General features: G+C 39.7%; 1 protein-coding gene across 8 annotated transcripts in view; it reads left to right on the top strand.

Moving 5' to 3' along the window:
• The first annotated feature begins 360 nt into the window (after positions 1-360).
• YAP1 (Yes1 associated transcriptional regulator) overlaps positions 361-26,906 on the top strand; it is an 88,327-nt gene continuing 61,781 nt past the window's right edge. The window contains exons 1-2 of one of the 8 annotated variants that reach the window (XM_035328040.1): positions 361-1,053; positions 3,333-3,580. In XM_035328040.1, coding sequence (XP_035183931.1) covers positions 706-1,053; positions 3,333-3,580 — 596 coding nt within the window. In that variant the 5' untranslated portion in view covers positions 361-705. The remainder of the gene's footprint in view (positions 1,054-3,332; positions 3,581-26,906) is intronic. The other 7 variants (XM_035328046.1, XM_035328056.1, XM_035328065.1 and 4 more) reach the window with 7 other exon arrangements.

Below are 26,906 nucleotides of genomic sequence, written 5' to 3'. Positions count from 1 at the left end.
TGGCTGTGGAGGTGTTGGGGGGGGGTGTGTGTATTTTTTTGGGGGGGTGTTGGGGGCTCCCCCCCCGACCGGCGGGGGAGGGGAGCGCGGGCGCCTGGAAGTTGGGAGAGGAGCTGGGGGGGGCGTAAAAGTTGTGGTTGGCGGCGCGGCCCCGCGGCTGGGGAGCGCGGGCGGGCGGGACAGGGGAAGGGGGGAGGCGGGCTCACACAGAGGGGCGCCGGGCCGGCAGGGCGAGCCCGGGCACAAAGAGATTGCGGGGTGCGGAGGGGTCCGGGCTGGGGGGGTCCAGGCGGCGAACCCCCTTTTGTCACCCCCCCCCAACCCCTCCTGTTGTCCGGCGGTGCGGGCGGGCGCAGGCAGGCGGGCCGCTGCCCGTGTGGGATTCGGTGCGGGCGGGCTCAGGAGGGGCGGAGCCGGGCGCCGAAAGCGCTTCGGGCGGGCGTAACTGCGAACTTTTGTTTGGCGTCCGCCGCCACTTCGCTTCCGCCGCCGGGACGGAGGCGCCGGCCGGGCTGGGCCGGGCTGGGGCCGGGGGGGCAGAGCAGAGCCGTCGGGCCGCCCGGCTTTCCCCGCTTTCCCCGCTCAGGGCTTAACGAAACCCCCGGAGCCAGCAGGACCGAGCCGCGGGGCATGCGGGGCCGCCGAGCCGGGCTGTGAGCCGCCCAAGCCCCGCGCCGCGCAGCGCCGGGGGGTCCCGCCGGAGCCATGGATCCCGGGCAGCCCCCAGCGCAGCAGCCCCAGCAGCAGCAGCCGCCGGCGGCAGCGCAGCCCCCCGCCTCGCAGCAGGCTCCTCCGCAGCCCCCCGGAGCCGTGGTGGTGGCGGGGACGGGAGGGACCCCGGGCGGCGGGGCTCAGCCCCCCGGGGGGGGTCCCCCGCCGGCGGGCCACCAGATCGTCCATGTGCGGGGCGACTCGGAGACCGACCTGGAGGCGCTCTTCAACGCCGTCATGAACCCCAAGGGGGCCAACGTGCCGCACACGCTGCCCATGCGGCTGAGGAAGCTGCCCGACTCCTTCTTCAAGCCGCCCGAGCCCAAAGCCCACTCCCGGCAGGTGAGGGGGGGCCCGGGGGGGTCCCGGAGCTGCCCACCCCGGGGTGCGGGGAAGGGGCTGGTGCGGGCCCCCGGGGTGCTGGCTGCCTTCCTTCCTCCCCCCTTCCTCCTCCTCCTTCTGGGGGAGGTCTGGAGGGGGTCCCCAAACTTGTCCCGGCCCCGCCGTGCTCGGCCCCGTCTGTGGGAGGCCGGGCCAAACTTTTTTTTTTCCGCCCCCCCCCCCCCCCCCCCCCTCCGTCTCTCCCAAACAATATGGATGGAGCGGCGCTTCCACCATTTCGCCGCCTGGGCAGGCTGAGGGCTGAGCCCTCCCTCCCCCGGTGCGAGCAGGCCGGGGCCGGGGGCACGGCGCCGCCCCAAATGTGGGGGGGACACGGCCCGAGCCCACCGCCAGGGGGTCACCGAGGGCCGGGCTCGGCGGCCCAGCTGGGAAATGAGTGGGGTTTCGGGAAATAAATGGGGTTTCTGAAAGTAATTGGGGTTTCTGGTCGCCTCTTGGCCCCGGGGGGGCGGCAGGAGGGAGGCTGCCCTTCCATGGGGTCGGCCAGCCCCTCCATGATCGTGCCCGGGTTTGGGGTTGGTGGGGGTTTTACGGCTCGCCTAGGGGTTGATTCATTTTCCAAACACTCAAAAATCAGTCCGGCCTTTCTGTTGTGAGGCCGAAAAGAAAATAGAGAGGGGTGGGGCTGAGTTGCCTCTGTAGTTTTTTCCCTTGCTCCTGAGTTGCAGGCTGACATCGCCGGGCTTCGGGACGGGATCGGAAAGTTTCTGCGCCGAGTTTTCTCCCCTTGTGCGAGCTCCTCTCGGTGTGCTTGTGCACGGACGTGAACTGGCCCACGCTCAGCGGCTGCTGTGTCGTGTTCAGTGCAGTAACTGCAGCGAAACGGCCTTTGAAACACATTGAACTTGCGGGACGTTCACCCAGCTTGTACTTGCAAGCTTGGTGTTGTCTCGCCCGGGTACGTTACCCCACGTCTGTAACGCCCGCTCCTCAGCTGGGCCGTTGTCCCTCATCTCTGTCAGCATTTCCTGAAACATAAACCTGAAGTTCAGCTGAAGCCAGAGAATCAGTTACTTAGTTGTTGGCCATCTTATTTTAAAAGACCGTTTTCGTTTTCCCTTTTTCTCTCCTGTTCAAATATACTGTTATGGCACAGCTGAAAGGACTTCACATTTCTGTAACTCTCGAGAACTAAAGCACCCCAAATTCTCTTGAATCGCCACTTGCGTGCTGTGTTTATGTCCCAAAGCAAGGCAGTTCGCTTCCAGTGCGCGGTGTGAAGCTTGGAGCGTGCTCGTGCACAGCTGGAGCAGAAAGCCTCCGGACGAGTTGTAAATGGGGCCTCGTGTATGGTGCAATCCTTCGCGTAGGGAGGTGTGGCAAGGGCTGATACGTGCATCTTATTGTAGGTGGCCATGTTGTTCTGGTCTATCTACAGAACTAATTAATCGGTCAATATATAAAATAGCTACTGTTTTAATCCAGTTTTCAGAGCTGTTTTTTTTATCTTTCATGGTGGATGCGTGTTTACTACTGGCAGAGGAGCTGTGGGCACCTCAGAGACTGGCAGCTCGCGTGAATGGTTTTGTGAGTCACCTCTGACTGACCGGTTACACTGTGCACGGAAGCTTGCTTTAGATAAAGCTTGGGCAGGCTCTTTGTAAGCTCCCAATACCCTTAAAGTGCAGTTTGTGCAAAGGTTAGGAAATTCTCCATTCAGTCCTGTGTAGCTTTTTGTTGTTGTCGAGTTTAGGAGTCTTCCTCTCTTGGAGCTCGCTGCAGTCAGTGGGCCTGCTTGTGTTGCCTTTCTCCTTGTGCAATCCCTTAAAGCCGTGCGGAGGGTGTGTGCGGGGTGTCCTTGCACCCTGCGCCCCCATTTCAACAGGAGAGTGGGAAACTAACTCCTCCGACAGGACGGGGGTGCGATGGGGATGGGTGGGTGCAGTCCAGTGACGAACCACGCAGCGTGCTGTGTGTGGTCTGCTGACTGCAGATGTGGTTTCTTCTTAAGCCTGCACCAAGGATTAAGAACTTTAGTTTTCAAAATAAAACTAAAAGGAGTTATTTATAGTTAATACTGACTTTTACAAGGACTTCTGCCAGTTAACTAACCCAGTTCAAGACTATTGAATAGCAACAACCACAAAATGAGCAGAGCATTGGAAATGACTAACTTTGGGATTTCTTCTGAAAGATTCACTTAATGTGAAATGTCTTCTAACAGATGTATTTCTGCTAAAGTACAAAAATCTGACGGCGAATACGTTCACTCCTGACAGGCCAGCACTGATGCAGGGACAGCAGGAGCCCTGACCCCTCAGCATGTCCGAGCTCATTCCTCGCCAGCATCGCTGCAGCTGGGAGCCGTTTCTCCAGGGACGCTTACACCCTCCGGAGTAGTGACTGGACCCGGAGCTCCCTCTTCTCAACATCTCCGCCAGTCTTCCTTTGAGATCCCTGATGATGTACCTTTGCCGCCAGGTTGGGAGATGGCAAAGACGCCATCTGGACAGAGATACTTTCTTAAGTAAGTAAAACTTGTTTCCAGTTAGCTGTATCTTCTTTTTTTAAGGTCTTGGAATTTTAGTAAAGTTAACTGTATTTAAAATACCTATTTTGAAAACACATTCCTTATGTGTAGTAGGAGAGGAGATCCTGCCACTGAGGAATTTCTCCCACATCAGCACTACTGTTTCTGAAAGCTGTATGTTGCTCTGTGAATCCTATCTAAATCTGAGCTGAAGAATGTCATCCATTATACTGTATACTAAAAAACTCAGTGAAAAGCATGTTGTGATTTTTAAACAACGTGACCTTTGGATCTGCTGGATCTTGCCAGAGTTCTCATTCAGGTCAAAATACACTTTACCTTATTTTTATGATACAGATTTAAAACACAGATTAACTTTAGACTTTTATAGTGAGACTATATCAGGACCTCTTGGTTTGTCAATAAGTACAATTGTGTAAGTAGAGAGTCAAAACATTGCTGCCTACTCTACTCATGAGGAAGTTAATATGTGTTTGATTGCAGTACTTGGGTCTGTAACTCTTAACTCATCTGCGTTCCCTGCAGTGAAAGGGAAATTGCAGAACTTCTAACATTGTTTCTTGTTCCTACTGCTGTGGCTTTTTCACACAGTGAAATTAGTATCACCTTTTCTGTAACTGAGGAGGGGTTACATATGCCAGCCATCTGACAGCTAGTCCATCAGGGAGCGTTTTCTTTTTTGCCATTTCTGAAACAGCAGGAGCTTGTCCTTCTTTCTGCAAGCATGCCCACCATGACGCATAATTGGCCCTCAAATATTTTGACTATATTTTGAACTTTTTATTTAACTGGAAGGCTCTAAATAACCCATTGTGTGTCATTTTCAGGGCTGGGAGAGGGGAGGGGCAGCACAGTATGTTATTTATGTAAAACTTGTTTCTGCCAAGTAAAACATCTGTATTCCTACCTTTCTTGCTAAAAAACAATGTTGTCATTAATACCTCCATTTGATTGAAGTATTTGAGTAGTTTATAGTTTTTAAAACTAATTTACGTTGTTTGCAGTAAGAATGGATATCACAGAACTTAAAACTTCCTTGTTCCTATAGTGCTGGTGCTTTCATACAGAGAAATTAGTGTCACTTTTTAAAACCAAAAATAGGTTACAGAAGTTGTCTGAAATTACTTAAGCCTGAATGTTACTTTTGAAAGCTATCATTTTGCGTTAGGAAAACAAAAATGAACATTACCTAAAGACGTCAAAGATGTGGTATTTTCTTTGGTGCAGTTTAACAGATCAGCATATTCTAGAATGTGTGAACTTCAGTGGGCACAAGTAGAATTTCTTGGAACAATGTGAGTTTATGCCATTTGAGATTGGTAGCTCATTGGGCCTTGAGGAAAGCACAGATTGAGTTTTGAAATGAAAAGCAAACTTTCTTGTTTTGACTGTGTTAGTGAAAGCTCTTAAAGAGCGACTTAGGAAACCTGAAAAATATATACTTGCTTTTTAAGTGTTACAAATGTTTTTGTTAATGCTGTCTTTTTTACAGAAAGTAGACCAACTTAAGAGATACAAAATATCTTTACACAAAGAGTTGTTTTTTAAATTATGCTTATTCAGGTGAAATCAGAGTGAAAGTTTTGATCTCGGAAAGCTTTTGTGCAGCTTCATTATTACCACAAAAAAAAAAAATCTCTTCCTTTTTTTCTGCAAGTTTCTTGTCCTTTCTTGGTGTTCTGGTATCCATTTCAAAGGGTCAGGTTTCAGCAAGAACAATAAAGAGCCTGAGACTGGAAAGTACACACAAGTCTGGCAAACTCATCTGCATGTGCAAGATCGTTTGTTCTCGAGCAGACATCCAAAGTAAATGATTGAAAGAGCTGCTAGCTGTGAAGGATGTGTCTTGAAGGGGAAAGGAGTGGAAACAAACCAGGTTGTTAGGAATAAAAATAAAGGCTGTACTTTCTGAACCTCTCTCTGCTGGGTCACATGCTGACCTTGGGAGATTTTAAACAGCTTAATGGGCTGTTTTCTTTTGGCTTTCCTTGGGTGATGCCATGGTATGGAGAGGCCAACGAGGACAGTTCTGAAGGCTCTGTTCACACTTTTGAAATACATTTCTGGTTCTTTAAAGATTGTTTAATACTATCTACAGGTGAGATCCCCCAACTTTGTTGGAGTTCATAAAGATTTGTAAGAAAAAAAACACCCAATGTTTTTAAGTACTAGCAAAATATTTTCTTTGTATGTTTAAGAAATCCAAAGTATTTTTGAGAATTAATTTTAAGTAGCAAGTTTGTATTTCAGCAGCTTTTTTCATTGTTGAGTGATAAGTTCAATTTCATATGTGCAAACTTGTTAAAATCATGTCTTGTCTAGTTATACCTCACGTTTTTGCTCAGAGCATGAGGACTGAGATTCCTGATGCTAAATAAATTTAATGTGGTTCCTTCTATGCTGATTTTTGGTCTCTCTTCCAAGTATTCAGCTTTTTTGTTGGATTGGCTGCACTGCTCTTTGTTTCCATTTGTTCTGTAGCCACTCCATGAACGGTCTGGTAATCAGGCTCTAGAAAGATCTTTGCAGAATAGGTAACAGTATTAGATTTTTTCCAGATGTCAGTAAGCCTTATGGTTATAGTTATCATAATACGCTACATTGCGAACTGAGTAATTTAGAAGTGAGTTTCGTACTTAATACTGTAAGGATTTTAGTCGTTTCCACTGATCAAAAGGTAAAGCACCGCATGGATAGTGGTTTGTGCAAAGAGATAAATTAAAAAAAAAAAACAGTAAGTATGGGGGGAAATACCTGTCTGGCTTAATAAATGTGTGTGTTTATGTGTATATGGGCCAGATACATGCCACACACCTATCAGTGCCTATTGAAAGAGGGTGAGAGTGGTAGTGTAGAGTGATCCAGAATTATTCTGGTAAATCAGTCTGTCATCTAGATAAACAGTCCCCTTTATGCATGAATGGCCAATGTATGATTTCCACTCATTAGCGTTCATCTTGCTGTTATGAGGAGGACTCTCGAGTGTAATTTTCTGTTAATGAAAATGCAGATGACTTTGGCCAGTGAGTTCAAACACACTTGCTATCCAGCTGGTAAAACTAATTCTATTTTTTACTGAAACTGCTACTTAAATAGAACTTATTAGTCGAGACTTGCCTGGTTCCTAAGTGGTCATAGCTGAGTCATCCCGGCATTGTTGTGCGGTAGGCTTTAGCCCATTCTTAAGCATGCAGTCAAAGAGACTTGCTTGGTTTCTGTGGCGATGTCAACTGCATTGCTTTTTAACCACTTCCTGTTAGCCAGCTGCTGGTTGACATTTCAGTGAACTATGGAGAAAGATAGTGGATCACTCTCTAGGCAAAAGAAAATATGCCACGGGAGGAGCAGACGGCAGTTCCCCAAAGCAGAAATGCATACGAGCTCCGTTCAATTTTGGAATTACTCTTGTGCCATTTTAACTCAGTGTTAGGCTTTTAATCCTTACCAAGGTCATGCAATACTTCACATTTTGTAGTGTGGGGAAAAGTTAACTGATTGTCCAGCAAACAAGTCTTGTAATTACTTTTCCTACAGGAAGTAGTTCTTGCAAGCAGTTTATCAACAACTTCCTATTTTTTCTGTGAAGTGTTGAATGACTTCCTGAAGGAGGCCAAGGTGGTTTTCATTAGTATCTGTGGGCGTGTTTGAGGTGTTTACCCATCTGGCAGAAACCTTAAAAATAGATCGTTGTTACACATCTCTTTCTTACTCCACACAGAGCCATGGCTATATGGAGTGAAACTGAATGGTTTTAAGATACCGAACGGTTTTAAGATAACAGGGAGCAATGTTGTTTTTTTTTTTCCTTCACTCATGGGACTCTGTGTGTATAAGAGTATTATGTCATACATGAAAAATAACCAGCAATGCTGTTTTAAATTTCTTTCACATCGCTATTTTTGCCCCTGTCTGGAACCAACTGCTTCAGCAATATCATCTGCTCCCTTCCTCCTCCTCTCCTCCCCACCCTTCTAACCTTCCAGGGCAGAAAGTGTTTGTTGGAAAAACTGCTGCCACAGATGTATATTTTGTTGAATACCTAAATTTACTGGGGCATTGCGTATTTGGAATCATAAGTTATAGGAACTCTTTTGTTTGTGGTTCCTTAGTTTAGGCAAGTTTGGCATTAAAAGAGGTGTACTGTTGGAAACCAAAACTGCAACCACTGCTTTTGGCAGGCTTGACTGCTTTTTCATAGTTAGCTAAAAAGAAATTTAAGTTTTTTCTGTTTGCTGAATTCTATTTGTAATATGTCAAACTCATTTCATTTTTATATTGGTGATTTCTGCCTTTATGAAAGTATTCATGAGATCGTTGATCTAAAAAAATTCCATGAGACTTGTGCAGCGGAAAATGGGCGCTGTCAGTTTCAGGATGTAGCTAGAGAAGAGAAATATTAGTTAAAATGCTTTTGAAGTAGAACATACTGTTGTATGTTTTTTGGCAATTTAAGATTTTTGGTCTTGGAAGACCAAGTACTTGAGTGTATATCTTTCCTTCTGCCTCTTACTTGAAGAAACCTGAAGTTTGTTTTGTGAAAGAACAATGAAAAACTATTTTTGAACGTGCACTTGTACTAAAGATTTCCATATCTTTAAAAGGGAAGAAGAAGGGCAAGCCCGTGTTATTTGTTTTAGTACTGAGCCTGAGCTGGAAGGAGGATGAAAGCACACCTCCAGTTCTCTCAATTCAGAGAACATGCAGCCAGCTCACTGGGTGGGCATCAGTGAAAGAAATGGCACACGGTGCTTTTCCCGTGTTTGATTTTGTTTTGCTTAAGAAAAATTGCAGAGGTACTGATAATATCTTTGCATTCTATATACTGCCATACAAGATAATTTTACAGGACTCTTCCAAAAACAGTTTTATTAAGCTGATGTGATTTTTTTGGTAAACAAAATATGTACCCTGTGGTTTTCATTAGCATATTTCCCTTTTATTTATAAGCGTGTTTATATTAATTATTCTCAGAAAAAAATGGAACCGGGGACAAATATAGATTCTGTAGTTAGTTTTAAGATAATTAAATTCTTTGAGGATGTTTTTTTTAATTGACTGTTGATCTGCACCTTTCTTCCTCCCACAGGTTTTGCCTCTCAATATATCTCTTAAAAATGATCTTTGTGCTTTATAGTGTCTGATTCAGTGCCTACTGGAACTTTTCCATGAATTCTGAAAAGCATTGGATCAAACCTCCACTGAGAGCTGCTAGTGCTGTAGGGGAACATGGGCCAACTGTAGAAGATGATGAATATAGTTCTTACAAATCTAAATTGGATCCGAATACATGCACTGGAGAGAGAAAGCAGTGGCATACTTAGGAAATTAAGATTGTATTAACACAATTTACGTTAATGTGGAAAAATGTGGTTGTTTCAAGTATCAAACATAAAAGCTAAATCGTTCAATTTCTGTTATGGAGTTGGTCAGAATTATTACTTATTTATCTGTTGAGAATTCTTTTGGTTTATATACTTGGAACATATAATACTGTTTTATAGACATGCATACCTATCTCTTATGTCTAATTTGAGATGAGTTTATCTTACTGGGGTCTAAAAGCTGTAATGTAGCAACTAAATTCTTTACTAACCAGTCTTTCGTAATGAGAAATCTTAGAGTCTCTCTGATCAGTAATAAGAGGCTTCTGATACAGGGTTAATCAGATTTCTATATTTATAAGGGTTAATCAGAATTCTATATTTATAAATATGTTTCTTCTATTCCACTTATTAAAGATTTTGTCAGGTTGTATTTGTTTAAAAGTAGTAGCATCAAGCTCCATGGGAGCAATTACACCACTATGGAACCACTTCTGTTTGCTCAGGTCTTGACCCCTTCTAAAGACAAACAAGAATTTGATATAAATCAAGATGAGTATCTTCTGGACTCTCTTATCCTTTACCCTTTCTCCTGAGTGTTGAAGATGACAAAGAATTATAGGAGTTTTTTTAGTAGTCATTTGGTTTGTAGCATAGTGTAACCTGTAACTCATCAGCCGCAATATGGAAATTCTCACTCAGTAGAAAGCAGTAAAATAAAATGATATTAATTTGAAAGCTCCCATAAATCCAAGACAGACACTACCCTACCACTTCTTAAAAAATTATTTCTAATGGGTAAATGCAATTGAACTCTGAGTAATATGTGGCAAAATTCAGACCTCCTTTTTATAAGATTCATCTCTTGTTTCCTTATCTCTCCTCTTCTGCAAATGAAGAAAATCAGTAGGTTTAAAATTTCATACGCAAAGCCTCCATTTCCCTCTGCACTTGGGGCACAACAACTGCATAGTTTTAAAAGCTAGCACAGAGCAAGCAAAGTGGGTTTTTCCACTCAGTTTGCCCATCTTTACAGTAGACTTTCAGAGAAAGTAACTTGTTAGTTACTGGGCACCGGGCATGCTGAAATACTGGACCTGAGCTGGGTCATGTGAAAATTAAATTAGAGTACTTGTTCCTAGTTTGCTCCCAAAGAAACATTTTTCTATATCAGACATCAGCAATTATTGGATGGTTCCCAGAAGACCAAGGTGTTTTACTCAGGGTTAAAATACAAGATTAACTGTTAAAACTACTCTGGTATTAACTGCAAGCAACTTCGGTCAGACTCTTGATTAAGACTAGACGTATCGTCCGTCTGCCAGCCAACGAAAGGAAAAAAAACAAAAATGAGGTAAATGGCTATAGAGATGTGAGCCAAATCAGAGATGTTTCTCCTCTTTTTATATGTGGCCAGACCACTGCATGTGTTTATCTTCACAGCTGGGAACAAATTCAGATGATGTAATTCAATTTAGTTGAACCTTTTGAAACTGATAGCTGCTCAGTTCTATCAGTTTTGTTTCCTAATGTTTTTGGAAATTGCAGTGTATTTGCATTTGTTTGTACAGTCCAAACACACGTACGCAGTAAAATTCATTAATGACAGAACTCAGTCTTCCGCTATTTTATATAAAAGTTGTTCCCTCTTTTTTTTTTTTTTCCTTCCAAATAAGCTGTGCGTGATTATGTAACCCCCCTAATATTTAAATGACTCAATTTCTTCAGTAATTCCTAGAGAAATTTTCCCTTGGTTGAATGCGGGAAATTTACGTGAATCTTCTATGAGTAGCAGCCGTCCTCTGGCGGGTGTCCCTAGGATGTGGCTGGGATCACAGCATCGCAAAATGGTGGGAAGGGACCTCTGGGTCCATCTGGTCCAAGCCCTGCTCAAGCAGGGACATCCAGAGCAGGCTGCCCAGGACCACGTCCAGGCAGCTTTTGAAGGTCTCCAAAACGCGACAGGGAAACTCCACCACTTTTCAAAGGCCTCCCAGCCTGCTGTATGCTACAGGATAGCATCTCGTCGTGGAAGAAAGACAGGACTGTCTGCAGAGGAAACTTGACGTCCAAGGAGTTTTCATAATGTGAAACGCTCTTGGGAGGAGGCTGTGCTGGAATGTTAGCAGATAAATGCCATGTAATGGCAGGACATAGTCTCACAACCAGCTTGCTAAACTTCATTTTTGTGTAAGGGGATATTTGGAAATTTACCAGATAAAATATATATATTTCAATGTGTTTAAGTAGGAATCTAGAGCATGGGGGAAGTTTGTATTTTTTATGAACACTGTACCTTATATATATGTGTATATATACAGATATATATAATTATATATGTGTGTATATATATATATATATATATGTTTGTTAATTAACACTGGAGTTTTGGCAAACAGGGTTTTTCAGAAGGCATAACCAGTCTGTGCCCCTATTTCACGGCCTCCTGAAGTGCTTCTTGGAGTTTCTTTTCTGGGATTCGCTCAGCTGGTGTTTAATCTGGTTTTAACAAAGTTACTTCAGGCGGTGTTTCAGGCAAGTAGAGCTAGGTTTTCTAAATTGCTGGTTAAGTCAAACTAGTAATATAAAGCTGCCTTGTAAAGTAAGACCTTTACCAGTGTGCTGCGTGTCAGTCATGGCAGTTGCTAAGGAAACAAAGCTGTCCTGAAAACAGTCGTGGACTTTGCTTTAATTTCACTAATGAGACTTTGCTGTGTCATAGTGAAAGACCAGATCCCTTTTGTTGAGACTCTGGCATGCGGTTTGTTAACTTTAATTGGTGTTAGCAGTAAGTTTAGTTATTGATTATTACACTGAGGTTGGGAAGCCAGTTGTGTTTTTTTTTTTTTTTTTCCTGCTGAACTTTTTTATAGGGAAGTCAAGTAAAGGTCATTCACTATTGCTAGTTTATCTCCAAAGAGTTCTGATTTATGGAGAGCTTTGTTGGTAGTCTGTCTGCAGTACATGAGTTTATTCAAATAGTTATTGCTTGAAGGATGCCTTTCCCTTTCTAATTACCTGTTGTAACCGAAATGTTAAGTAAACTTTTTGTCTTTTCTGGATATGTTGTAAAATTAGCCGTCTGTGACGTAGTAGTATGTTATCTGAAAGCAAACAAGCACGGGTTATATATGCAAAATGGAATTATTTGGGGAAAGGAAAGGAAAGAAACACAACTCACTAAGTGAGCTTTAATTCTAGGTACATTTTCTCATAGGATCTCAAAAAATTCTTTCCAGTTTCATGTTCCTTTTTCAAAACCTTGGTTGGCAAATCCTCTGCAATGACTTTTCGTCTAAAATGTACATGGTCTCTTTAGAATGTGAAGAGGGAGTAGAAGAAATTTCTTTCCATGTTTACTGTGTTGATGGTATAGTTGGAAGACTTTAAATATCTGGTACACACACAGTTCAGCAGTGTTTTTTAATACTTTATTATTGCAAAAATCTTTATCAGACTGAACAGCTTTACATTCAGTATAGGAAATGAGGTATATTCACAAAAGTGTAAACTAAAGTATAAAACGTTGTTACAAAGAAAAGGTGAAATTAAAGAATCACTGTCCCAAGAAAAGTTTTCTTAGTGTGAGGGCTATAAATAACATTAAAAATTTTGTAGTGGAAATCTTGCTGTTTGAAACAAAATGTAATGGGACTGAGTGGTACAGCACGGATTGCATATGTTTCCCTTGTTTACAAAGGACGGTGCGTGGACTTCTTGTTCTCTAGCCTGAGTTTACAAATGCTTTAGTAATAAAGACGTGCAATGGTAGCTGTGTATTGAACGTGAATCTTCACGTCCTAGCTGGTAGACTTAGAAGCATCTTCTATGCCTGACTTTATAGGCCATTTTTGTATACATAACAAAAACATGTTTCTAGCAATAAAGAAATAGTGTGCATTAATTGGAGCATCGCTGTGCCTTGACGTCTCTGCTTGCCGTTAGGTCAGGATGAATTATGCCTGTTTAACAGCAAAAAGTTTTAAACGCTGACAGTCTTAGTGAGAGCAGCTGATGGCACATTCCCTGGCTGCAGTGCTCTGTAGGCATGAGCCTGACTAAGCTAAAACTGCCTGTGTTCTGGTTTGTGAATGGGGAGGTTTTGAGAGCTTTTTCTTAGGCTGCTGTTGACATAATCGCATAATCATCAGTGTAAATCCATGTTTCATTTTCCTACTTCTGTCCCTAAATACACACGTACTTAATTTCCATCTTTATGTGACACTTACACTCTTCTAGCCAGTCAGTTTAACATTTGGACTGAAATAAGTGTTCCCTTTCTTTCATAGCTGGTCTTTCAGGTTTTTCCTTCTTACAGGAATCATACTCTGAAGCTGTTCTAAAGCAGAAGTATGATATTGGGACCAATTAATTACTAGGTAACAGAGGATAGGAACTTTCAGATTTGTAGTGATAAGAGAACTGTAATAATCTGTATGCCTGTGGGGTTTTGTTTTTTGCCACTTTTTTTTTTACCATAATGACTAATAACTGGAAAAAATCTATTGGTATTTCACAATGTCCTGATAATTTAGTCATTGGCTAGGCATAAGGAAGAAAAACGGGAAACAAACCTTAGCATACCCATTTAGTTAAGAATTAACATTTTTAGTATCCTTATTAACAAGGTCAAAGGAAGTTTTAATTATATTCTTGAAAAAAAAATTTGCAACTCAAATCTGTGCCCACTTTTTATTCACAGTTAGGTGGGTCCTAACACGATCAGCTTTGTGTTACAGAGATTTGTGGAGGAATTTGGACAATTCATTGTTTTCTTGATGAGTTAAATGTCAGTTGTGCATGGTAATGTCTCCAGGAAAAATGATTCTTAATTCAATTTAAAAGTTGTGGTGCCCATTGTCCAACTTCTGGTTTTAAGGTTGCGTTGGAATGGGGGTGGGCAGGAGGGGAGCTTTTTTCTTCTGGCGCAGCTATTTGTGTGGCTTTTGCTCAGGGCTACAATTTGAATCCTGTTTATGCTGTGATGGTGAGCAACTCGGAGGTTGCGTGTGAACTGTAATTGATTCCTCCACTCCGCAGTCCTCTTGCAGGAGGAGCGTAGCCTCTGCCCTCTGCCAAGTTTTGCCCTTTCAGAATGTCTTCAGATGCTTGCTCTGTGAAACTGAAGGGGGAGGATTTAAAATGCTTTCTAAACCAAGGTAATAGCTTACTTATCCAGTTGTTGAGGGAGTTGCAGTAAAGTGAAGATTGTTGGCTTTTGGAATGGATAAATGTAATGTAAATAAGCTTATGTGAAGAAGTCTTTATTCCCCACAGGAAGACATTAAGCACTTTTTTTTTGTGCTTGCAGAACAAGTTCGTTTGTATGGAATTTATTTGAAAAATGGGAGATTCTGGTGCTTGTTGCTTTGCCAGGATCTGCATATATTTTTTTCTTTAACTTTTAAAACTGTTTATATGAGAGAGATTTGCAAGATTATAAGTTAGCTTTTACATGATGCCTTTAATTCGTAAGTATCTGGAATAACTATTGTATACTTATCTCTGCGGGTTAAGGTATTTGATCTGTATTGCCCTTACCTGCAGCTGTGATACGAAGTTACGAGAGCTTAGAATAGTAGCTGTTCAGTTACTTGCCCACTGTTGATTAAAATATCCCCGTCCCACCTACTATATGTGAGTAGGTATGCGTGTACTTTGTCTTGATTTAGTCCAACTGCAAGATGCACATTGTGTAAAAGAAATAGATGCATGTGTTACTTTGTTGTACAGGATGTGGTTCGGTTCTTGACTTCCAACTAAAATCTTTGTCTATTTTTCAAGCTGCAGAAAAATAAATAAGATGTGACTTCTTGGAAGCAGTTACTTTATCAAACTGATGAGTCAAACAAAAAATTTTATGAAAAGAAGATACACAGGCTGCAGTGCTATAGCAACTGGTTCTGTCCCATTGTTGTGCTTCATAAAGCAATCTTCACTTCAGTAGGACCAGTTGCTTTTCATTGAGGTTAGCATATCACTTGCATCATGGGCAATATTTCTGTTAAAGAAAAAATACATTTTTTCAAAGCTATTAGGCTGGTTAGCTTGTGTTCCTGCCCAGCATTTCAGAGAACCTATTAGCTGTTACCTCTCTAGTGGATTCTACAGATCCGATGTTTGGCTTTTGGCAGACACAGAAAGGCTGACCTGCGGAATCAGATGGCAATTTTTTAGTGTTGTTTCATATAGGTATCTCTTGTGTAATACATCTAAGGTATAAATATAATGATTATGCGAAGGAAATAAATCAGATGTTGTATGGTTGACTTAGAGATAAGAAATGAAAATACTAGCAGTAGGATGGCAGTTAGAAGTAGCTACACTGTTCTCCTGAAGTCTTTATCTACTGTTCTTGATTAGAAGTTCAGTTTTTAAAACCTAGCAACTACTGAGCCCTGCCAGCTTTGCTCTCATAAGCTCTTATTTGCTAGCAGCATCTCTGTAAACGTGTCCCTGCTGTTTCAGACCAAATACTGTCCAACACAATATCTTGTTGCTGGTGGTGGTCATGAGTAAATTTAAATTTCTAGGATGGACTAAGAAGAAGTCAAGTATATGTGATACTCTCTCTGAGTACTCTCTGGCTTACAGCTGCTTTCATTCCAGGAGTATCCTGAGCCAGGTATGGTTTCTGTCTAGCTCTGTCCTCCAAGACTTGTGCTGTCTCCCCTTGAGACCATGTAAGCTTTTAGCATCTGCTGTGTGCTTTGGCAAGAAATTTCACTCTGGTCATCTATCTACTGCATGAAGAAACGCCTTTTTCTGTTTTAAACTTGGCTCCCATCAGCTTCAATCAGTGGTGCCCAGTTCTTATTTTGGAAGTGACAATGAACAGTTGATGCTTGTCCATGCTGCTCAAGATGATTTTTTTTTTTTTTTTGAACGTGAGGAGTCCTAATCCGCTGGGTCTCCTGGGGTAGAAGCTTTTTACCCTTCAGTGATGCCTGTAGCCCTTCTGTGAGCCTCTTCCAATTTTTCTTATTTTTAAGATGTCCAGCACCCATCGTTCTGAACCTTCCATCTTAACAACAACAACAAAACATAATCCCATGTTCATTTTATTTCTTCTGCTGTTTATTGTCCTTTGACCTTTTATGTTTTTTCATTTTTTTTTTGCAGTCAGCAGATGACCATAAGTAAAATTCTATCTCTGTGAAACTTAGTGCTGCTGCTGTGCTCCTTTTTCCAGCACAGATCGTAGTCCATAGGCCTCTGTGGAGGTTAACCAACCTATCTCTGTTGCAAAAGCTGCTGACTTCTACTTCCTCATTCTTATTTAATAGTATTAATCGCTCATGTTGTATCAGGACCTGTCCTTATTCTGTATCTGCCTTTTTAACAAAAGAAACAAACAAAAAAAACCTTTGCTGTTCCTAATCAGATCTTCTAGTCATCAGTTTCTGAAACTTCATGCCTGCTATTATTGCTGTCTGCAGAAGTTGTTTTATGTGTGAATTTTGGGATACAGACTCTTAATGTTGATGCATTTGCTTTGAAAGGGAAAGGTCTTACCTCCTACCAATGTGTGGGAGCTGCTCCAGCAAAAGTATGGCGGTGTGATAAAATGGTATGTTGCTTATGTTATTAAAAATAATCTGAGATTAATTTCCAGAATGAAATATCTATCTTTTAGATGATACTGCACACATACATGTAGGTTTTTAATTGAATGTATGTGTTGTTGAAGTAAGCAGTACCAAGGTATTTGGAAGACAGGTAATTTATTCATATATGCTATTCCAGTAATGCTGAAAGAATGTTAACCTGGACCTTGAATCATCATTTCAAATTTTACTTTTGAGTTTAGTTACAAAATAGTTTGTCAATACTGTGCCTTATTTCTTAGTTTATAGTCACCAGATACATACTGCACAACACTGAAGAATAGTGACTTTATGTCAAGACAGTTTTGTTACCAAAATAAGAGTATTTGGCACTATTTAAGGTTGTCAACCAGTTGTAACTATCTTGTGATAGCTGAGTTTGTTGTTTCCATGTGTGGTGATCAGTAATTGTATAATAAGGGGTAATCATCTGGGTCCTTTAAAACACCACCAACAAACAAACAAACAAACAAAACCCTTGTGAGATTCAAGTTCAAGTGAGATGAAAATTTCTTCTCCAAGGCTGATTGAATTGGCACAGGAGCTTCACGATTGTTAGGAATCTTAGGTAGACTGGAAGATGCAAAGAGCTGTGGATATGCCATATTATTTAGACATGTTTGTGTTTTTTTTTTATTATTTTTTTTTCCCTTCTAAGTTCACAAATGCAAATGTTTGTCTTAATTGCTATGTAGTTGTTTAATGAAGGTTGGTCATCTATCCAACCTTCTGCTCAGAGCAGAACGAGGCTAACACTAGATCAGGCCAGGTGTGACTGCTCAGCCAAGTTTGGAGAACTTCCAAGGGTGGAGATCCCACAACCCTTCTTCCTCCTATTAATATGCTCCTTCACAAAATGGCTCTATAGAGCAGAGTAAAGCCTATAGCATAGATTCTGGTGGACAGCTCAGGCCTAATGACTTAAATGGGGTGTAGTTTCTCTTCAAACCAAGCAAATGAAGTGTCATGCTTTTGGATAGGATTTCCTTATTTTTTATTTTTATTTTTAAAGCATGATTACTTAAGGAACTTTGTCACTGTTTTGTATATATGATGGCCATGTGTGGTGACATCCCACTCCCCATCCTACACAGAATTAGTTGTCCAAATGACTGTGTTTCACTCTATAGTTTTGTATGTAGAGTTCAATTATTTATACAGAGACTTGCCTTCCCGGAGTGCTTGAATGAGATATGTTGGTTTTCTAGATTATTGCTCAGTATTGTGATCGTATTTATGCAATTCCTTTTAATTTGCTTGAAGCTCTGATAGGTTACTAGGTATGTAGCACAATCACATTTCAGCTAGCACACGAAGTGGCTTCTTCAGTGATCAGCACTGCGTGTTAAATCATAATAGCAGGGAATTGTATTCAAAGTAGAAGAAATTGCTGCTTGCCTGTGAAATCATCCTCTGTGTTTGTTCTCTTGGTGTTCTGTAATTACGGGTTTCTGGACTAGATAGAACAGATTAAAATATAAATGCACTGGGGAAGTATGTCCTTTATTTTTAAAGTAGTTTGATTATATATACATACTGGGGGGAAAAAAAGTCTTGCAAGTGTACCCTCACAGCTGAATACAAGGATAGATATGGGTTCAGCTACCATTGAGGTGGCCACAATTACACTCAGAGATGGACATTATATTTGCCTTAGTTCTTGGTCTGTTTTGGGAGTTACTTTGTAGTTCTTACTGCTACAGTTGGTCTTAATTTTTCTATGAGTCAGTACTGGGAGACCTTGTCAAGGTACCTGAGATGGGTGTAGAACTCACGGGAAGACAGCAGGGCATGACATGGTTAAAGGTGTTCTTATATTCACATTGGGTTTGAGGGAAAAAAAAGAAGAAAAAAAAAAAAAGAAGAAGAAGAAAAAAAAAAAAAAAAAACAAAAAAAAAAAACGCCTTTGTAGACTTTGAGAAAGCATTTCTTTAGTTTCACAGCTGTAGTGCTGGTATAGTTATTTGTGTAGATATGCCATGAGCCACACAGCAAAGTTTTTTTTCTGGTATGGTATTTTTTTTCAACTCATTGGTTCTCTGACCCAGTTTATGGTGAGGCTGCTTAGAGGAGGTGGTAGAGGTGGGCTGTGCATGAGACTAAACGAAGCCCCTTAAAGCAGTGCTGTTGCTGCAGAGGTGCACATGGAGTCACTCCGTCTGACACACAAATCCAGTTTTACTTTACAGCGTAGTGACTTGTCTTAACTAATGTATTGCTGATGGATTTTAGTACTTTTAATTCAATACTCAATATAACATAAACCAATTATTTCTTAGAACTTTAAAAATAATTGTATAGTATTAGTGACTTTTAACAGAATTGTAGTAAATGAGTGTGATAGGTTTTTGTGTGTTTGTTTTTTGTTTTTTTTTGTATGTGGTCCTGTTCCTCCTCTCGTGTCCCCTGCATTTTTAGTAATATCATCATAGAAGATTAGAAGCAGTTTTGGAGCCAATAAAGCAGTTTTGTTTTACTCTTTGGGACACAGTAAATGTGTTTTTGATGTTCTGAGGAGGTTTTTTTTTTTTTCTTTTTTAAAATTACTATCAATACTACTCTCTATAACATTACATCAAATTAACATTTCCTATGGAGAAATAGAGGGATGTTTTATTGCTCTATCTTTGGCAGCTTCAGACAGGCTTTGATGCATTTGTATTGTCTGCAATAAATATATCTGAGATTTCATAGGAGTCTGTTTTTACTCTACTAAAATGATATTTTTAACAACTGTATAATGGCTGTGTTGAATGATAAAACTACACTTACAGGAGAAACTATATAAATATTTAAAAAACAAGCTTTATTTAAATGTCTCCTTTTAATTCTTGACTCTAGTTTCTAAGCAATATTCTTCTGTTGCTAGTTGCAAACAAATTCGTTGTGACTTTTAAACACAGTCATTTCAAGAGTAAGCAAGCAATAGGCATAACATTTATACTTTGTCTTCCTTGAATCCAATTCTGTTATGAACCTCCAGAAAAGCAGTTCTTTTGGGTTTCCCAGTTAAACCTCTATGCACAGCCCATCAGTGATGGTGATGGTCAACCAGCTACTCTTAATCTAAATTCAGGGAGCTGATATAGTTAATCTTTGTGAGAATTGTAGTGAAAGAAAGCCTACCAAGTTTCAGTTGTAACATTACATTTAGGGATATTTGATTTTAAAAAAGAAACAACAGCAACAAAAACCTCCTTGTATGTGAGCTCCTGTAGGTATGTTATCTGCACCTCTTTCTGTTGTGGAATTTACATTTCCATGCTCCACATAGAAGCGCAGATTTCATTGAATGGAGGAATTTGAAATATGGCCCACAATTTTCTATTTCAGTGTCTAACAGTAAATGTCAGTCATCTACTAGGACTACGTCATACGTACGTGGGTGACAGCACAGATGAGTTGGTGTAACAAGTCTTTTTTTAAAATACAGCCATGTGTTAATGTTTAGTTTCGTATGAACTTCAAAATAGCAAATAAAATAATGGGAAAAAGCAGTTCTAAAGCAGCTGTATGGAGAAAGAAAACAACAGCAAAAAAAACATAGGTGTTTGACTTGTAAACTGAAATTGGGGAAGTTTTATTGCAGACATCTGTGTGGAGTTACCACCTTCCTGTTGCACAAAAAATGAACCAAAGTTCAGTAATTCCAGTCCATTCCAGTCCCACCAGTATAGATCATAGTTATGTGGGACAGGCATGTTTAAAAATGTGTATATAACAATTCTTAGCTGTAGTCCAGTATACATTCTGTAACTGATACTCGAATGTCCAAGGTTGTTTTTAAACAATCCTAACAATATTCATAACCTTAGCTTTGCTGTGGTTACAAATGATGTTTGAATGAAGTTTAACTGAAGTCAGCAAGTTGTGTGGGTTTTTTATTTATGTTTTTATGTGTTGTATTTATTTTAAGCAGCTACCTGGGGTATTGAGTATGATGTATTGCGCTAAGGTAGCTAACATCTGTTAGAAACTCAATTTTGTTGCCTTTGTATAGAATCTTTTTCCTTGTAATTTATCAGAGTTAAAAAAAAATAAAAAATAAAAACCACTCCAGCTAAACTGGAAGGCCTGAAATAGTGTCTTTTTTGTAAAGAGCACTGGGAGGAAGATGGACTGATTAAAAATCCAAGCTATATTTTATATAGAATTATATCTGTATATTTTAGCCTTTGAATACTGAACAGGATTTTGGTCTGTCCTGTGTTTTAATGGGATTTAAAATCTGAATGAAATAAATACGTTAGTATAACAACTTTTAATAAGGCATCAGAAAACTAATTTCAGTTTGTGAACACTACAGATCTTGTGCACCTCGTATTCAAATTTATGACAGGAAAAACATACAGCTTAACTAATGAATGACTTCTGAGTGACTTAATACTCCTGCAAAGCTATTTCCAGTAATAACCAAAGCATACTCTCAATAAAATGGAGGAAAATAAGCTTTTATAAAATAGAAGTATTTGAGATCTAAGTATTATTTTTCTATTGGAAAATAATCTAGTTGCTCTATTTTTAAGTGGGATATTTAACACAGAAGCTAGTGTACTTATGCAAAAAAAAAATGCACAACTCTTCAGTAGTAGCTCTGTTGTAACTGACCACTGTTGGTCCAGGTAGAATTGGTACTGTCTGTCCTCAGAAGTTTTATCAGTACACTCATGTAAGCAAAAATCTCAGATGTAGAAGTGTGCGTCAGTGGAACAATTAATAAACATCAAGTTTTAGTAAGAAAAGGGCAATAGCATAATTTTGTTCAAAGTTGTGGTGTAGGTACAGTTATTTATTGATGAGCTTGCAAGTCCCTGAAGCACAGCTACCAGCAGAACTGCAGTGTGGAGCAAGGTCCAAACTCGTAGTGCAGGTAACATGGGGAGGGCTTACAGGGAAACTGCAGTAGAAGGGAACTGAGAAATAATGCAGAACTGGCAGTTCTTCATTTCTCTCCCTTGTATACAAAACAAAGTTTTTCCACAAAAGCAATAGAAAAGGGAATGATTTAACTTAGTTGTAAGTAGTAATGATGGTGTATATACTGATGCCTATACAGCATGATGGTGTATTACTCTTCTCAGCAGCGTAACTTGCACACTACTATTTCCTGCAGTGGAGCTGGGCTTGATTTAGCAGCCTGAGGGATGAGCTTCTCTTATATGATGTATTTTGCTATGAAAATACAGGTGGTTTGTTTGCCATAGGCCTATCAAGCAGGATGATAAAAAACACTGAGTATCTGACCAACAGGAGTTGATGTGGGGAAGCAAGAAAAGAAGGGATGTGTAGGTGCAGGTCTGCTAATATAGGATTTGGTCACGGTTTATTCTTGGGGGAATTGATGATAACAAAAAAAATCAAGCCTGTACCTTTGTCTGTCATCCGATATTCTACTAGATGTTTAGAAGTGTGAATACACCTTGATATTTTATGAACTGTAAAAACTTCAGTGCTTTTTTAGTCTTTTCTCTGTTCCTTGTGTAAATAGTTGCTGTAGTTGTGGTTAATCTCAAAAACCAGAATAAAAACTGAAGCTGTTTTTGCTATACACAGCTCCTTCTTGATTTATGACTTGTTCTTCCAGTTGACCTGCTTGGCTTAACTGCTGTGCTGTGTAAAACTAAAGTAAACTTTGAATGTTTTAATTAACTTTTCTACTACATGATGATAGAGCAAATAGTTTCAGTGCGTGTGTTCATTACAGAAAGATGTATTCAACTCTGGGAGAATGAAAGGTTGACAGCAGATACATAAAGGAGAAGGTAAACTATTTAATTTTATTCAGAAGTTGGAATTACAACACGCAAATGTGTTTTAAGAAATAAATGTCACTAAAATTCTCAATGTTAGAATTGCAGTGATTGGCACACCCATGGAGTGAAAAGGTCTAACAGCCTTATATTTCAGTGTGTTATGTAAATCCAGGTAAGGACTTCATATATAGCGTGACATTTCTGTTCTTCCAAAGCAGGAGTTCTCAGATGCGTCTGAGATCTAAAGGCTGTAGTTCTGATTCTAGATTTTTTTTGTACTTGAAGTTATTTTGTGAGGTAGGGTTGTCTGTCTTTCATTGTCTTTATGGGGTAACTTTTTATGCAGCTTAGCCAGTATGACCAAAATCATTTAAAAAAAAAAAAAAGAGAGAGAGAGAGAATCTTGATTGTGAGATCTTGGTTGTGAGTTATTTGTATTTTTATACCCTAGGTTGTGACCTATTTCTTCATTTTATAAGCACTAGCTACACCATTGGTTATAACGTCACCCTGTAGTCTGTAAAAATTAATGGCTTTAATTTCCTTTTTAAATAATGCCTGTATCAAGACACATCCCTTTTGATTTTGAAATTAACTGAAGCTAATGTACAGGTTGATTTTTATGTGACTGAATACTTCCTTCTTTAGTGAGTGATTTGGTGTTAACACTATTAAAATCAATTACCAGAAGTCTAATACTTTAACACTTGTTATTCAATCTGCTTCTGTTTGGAGAATCCATTTTCATTCCAAGGTTACATTTTACTTCATACCAAGAAACATTAAGAACTGGGTAACCAAGTCAGGCTTTCCTTTAAAGAAAAAGGGAAGGGTCAAAAGGGTAATTTATTTAATCAATGTTGATACCATGCGGTTCAGAAGTTAGCAGTGGATTTCTGTTGATTTTGGTAATTCGCTGATTCTTGTAAGGAAAGCCTGGGAACTTAAGATCTTTATTTTTTGGTTTGGCTTTGATCTGTTATTTAGTCCATCAGTAGTTATTTGCTGCACAAGTATCTCAAGGGTGCAGAAGAAACTGGCAGTTAAGATTGAAAAAGATCAAAGTTGTGGTAGGTTTGATTCTAAAAATATGTACACACAAACAACAGAATTGTGTGTGTGTGAGTGGTCTTATGTCTGTTTAGGCTGTTTAAGTAGACTAACTTAATTTTCTGTGGTGTTGCGAGCCTTCGAACTTTTGCACTGATTGCTTTGCAAATACACATTAACATAACTTGGAATTCAACCTGCTGTTGTTTTTACTGCTACATCAGATTTAGACTGTGAACAAGTCCAACCTGACCTTGAAATTCAAGGCCTTTTAGGCTGATACACCTTCCAGCAAAAGGAAGAGAATTTAATTTGGAAGCAGTAGAGATGGCTGTCACCTAGTCTGGCCTTCTTGATATAGGCCATATACTGTCATTCATGAATTTCTCTGATATGTGAATGTATTTGTGCCAAATCACGTCCTATTTAAATGTTTGTCTTCACTGAAGTGATGCAAGAACCATGCAGAAGAAATTGAGGATTGTTTCCGTATGAAATGGAGTTAGGATTCTGAAGTGAATTTGTCTTTTGAGAGATCAAGCAGAATACTGGATTCGTGTTATTGGCGGAATGCAAAAGTAATGGAAAAGAAATAGAAAAAATGTGTAACGTTAACTCCTCTCTGAGAAAGGTATAAACTTAGCATAGGTTTTAGTGCTTGAACACTTCGGAGAATTGAATCTACTAAAATAAAGATACCACTTTAATTTAGAAAAGCTTGAATACTCCAGTATGAGATTTAAGATTTTAATTTCTTATCTAGAATATGATCAAAGAACATATGTGGCAGACAAAAATGGGTCCCTGCAATCTGAAAAGGCGACAGCTTGCATATTGACTGTGCTTTTCAAAGTCAATGCAAGCTATCCAAACTCATTGTGAAGTTAATTTTAATTGGTATATAAGAATTGGTTTGAAACTTCCCACCTTCTTGTGAAGTTAATTAGACAGTCATGTTTTATTAAGTAATATTATTTAAAAGAAAAATGAGTTCGTTACTTCACAGCTGTTTGTGGTAGAGAGAAGGCAGTGGATTAAATTTGAGGCCTAGTTTTCTTGACGGGGATTTCATAACATTTCCCACACAGTACTTTACTTGTCTCAGACTTCGGATAAATATGTGTCTAGATTTCTGTGGCTTCAGTAATTGCCTGTTTGTTTGCTGAAGCTCTGGTTTTTGACTTATTTAGCGAGACTATTCAAATTTGAGAGGTGGGTTGTAAGAATAAAAGTGCACTTGTGTAGGTGTATAGAATGCGCTTAGTGATCAGTAAACGTAACTGAAGATCAGCACCTCATGTCACTTTAGCAACGGTTGTAATTCTGATTAAAAGGACAATACACTAAAAGCATTTATCAACCATTTGAAAAGAAGGCACGTGCTGATTCTTGAAAGGGAAAAAGAGACTGAAGTTGAAAAGGAAATATGGTTTTCTTGTGGTAGTGCCAGCCTGATAGGCACATAATGTTCCTTCCTTCTTGAGGAAGCAGAGGAAAGCAGTCATAGGAAGACGTGTTTTGACAGTGTCTTGGTAGACACAACAGAGTTTAGCCATGTTTTGAAGAGTTCTGGGAAGTAAGGCTTCAACATTATCTATGAGGCTGAATGATGAGAATTTTTGAATAAATGGTGTGAGGAAATACATGCTACATACTGAAATTATTATAAAAGTTATTACTGCCTGAGGGTACACTTCACAACAAAAGCATTAATTAAAAGCAGTATTACCCTGGCAAGACATGGAGAACAAGATCGGTTCTTGTAACAGAAGCATAATTGCCGTCTTGTCAGAGTATCATTAGACCCTGTGGCAACTGAACGAACATCTTTCCAACATGGCTTAGCTTTTTTGAGTCCATTTTTTATAATTTAATTTAATAGTTTTCTATTAAACTTCTTTAATTTTTGCAGTTGAGTTGAATAAGGATAATCTAGTGAAGATCAGGAAAAAGTGAAACAAATGGACCCAGATATTCTTCAGCATGTTATTAAAGGGAGTAATGTGCTTTTGCAAAGCTGTTTTATCCTCCTACAGTATAAATCTGATGGAAGCTTGATGTGGAAAATTAGAGGGGAGAGAGGCAGTAGAAGAAAGATACAGTGGTTGTTAATTTAACCCTCTGTTGTTGTAGAAGGTTGTTTTCAACTTGAGTTGATTAAGCACAAGAGCTGGCAAACTATCTGACACAGGTTTTATCAGCAGTGTGTTAGATGCAACGTGCTAAACCATATCAGTCATGAATCCAAGAACTGTTGCATATACTTGAATACATCAATTTGAAGGCAGTCTCTACAGTGAGGCATTGCTATTTAAAAGGGAAAGTGTTTTGTTGTTGAGTGCTATCTTGTTGGGATACTGATGACCAAAAAAAACAAGTTCAAAGACAGTCTTTGTGATATTAAATGTAATAATACTAAAAGTAAACTTATTAAAAGACCATTTATTATATGGTCAAACTTAGATACGTAAGCTTGTGGATGTCTTTGTTCGTCTTGACTTTTGGTCTTCCTATTTTTGGTGGCTGTTGGGTATATTTTGTTCTGTGGTTTATAGGTACTTTTAGACCAGGTGATTCGTAGCTATCAGTTGATCAACTAATTGCAGTTGTTTTATGGCATTATGATGCCTTCAGTTCTGTTAGTATTTTGAGAAAGCACAGTTTAAATGTTTTTAGTATGTTCCCTGTCTCCCCACCCCAAAGCTGATCGACAGCTTTTGGGATTTAATAGTGTTGATCTCTGAGCTGTTTCTTTTCATCAGTTTTGGGGAAGGTAGGAGAAATATTAAACAAAATTGTTTAGTGGCTCCTAAGTTAGTGAACTTTGTCTTTCTAAAGCTGCTTATAGAAAAGCTTGAGTCAGTTTGCCGTTTTAAACAAATAGTAATTGAACCACTTCAATTCCTAAAATTCACCAGTTATTTTGATAGCTGAAAAACTCAAGTACTATTTCACTTCATAAGACTTGTTTGCTGTGTATATCCTTGTTTTATTTTCTGATCTCCCTTTTTTTCTAAACATGCTTTTTCTTGGAAGCATTTTTCACCAATATGAATAAAAAGTAGTCTGGAGCATCCAAGCAAATGTTTGTTTAAATTAGTTCTAAATTGACAGTTTCTCAGACTTTAAACTATCTAGATTTCTTTCGTCTCCGAACCTTACTCTTTGGCAGTAACTCAAAACAAATACTTCATACATTGGCTCAGTCAAAATCTACTACAATGCAAGAGCTGCTGCTCCATGCATCACATGGTGTGTATTGGTGACGTGAGTCTGGTTTCAAGCTTTCTTGCTAGCCTAGTCACTTCGGTCTTGGATTTCTGAAATACAAACCTAAAAAACCTGTTGACTGTCATGTTCTTTAAAAATGCTTAAACTTTCTGATGAGTCAGTTTTCATATTAATAAGTGCATTTTAATAGTTACTGAAATGCACAGTTTGTATGCGTCTATTTTCAAGTTTTCTGGTTTGGGAAATGCTAAGAAAATAAAAATGGATAAAAGCATTTGTGGTTTAGAAACTGTAGCCTGTAGGAAAAGATTAGTCTTGACAATATAGCATTGTCTATTG

This window comes from Oxyura jamaicensis, chromosome 1 (genome assembly GCF_011077185.1).
Source record: "Oxyura jamaicensis isolate SHBP4307 breed ruddy duck chromosome 1, BPBGC_Ojam_1.0, whole genome shotgun sequence".
Classification (NCBI taxonomy): Eukaryota; Metazoa; Chordata; class Aves; order Anseriformes; family Anatidae; genus Oxyura; species Oxyura jamaicensis.
This window is presented reverse-complemented; position numbering and strand designations above follow the sequence as displayed.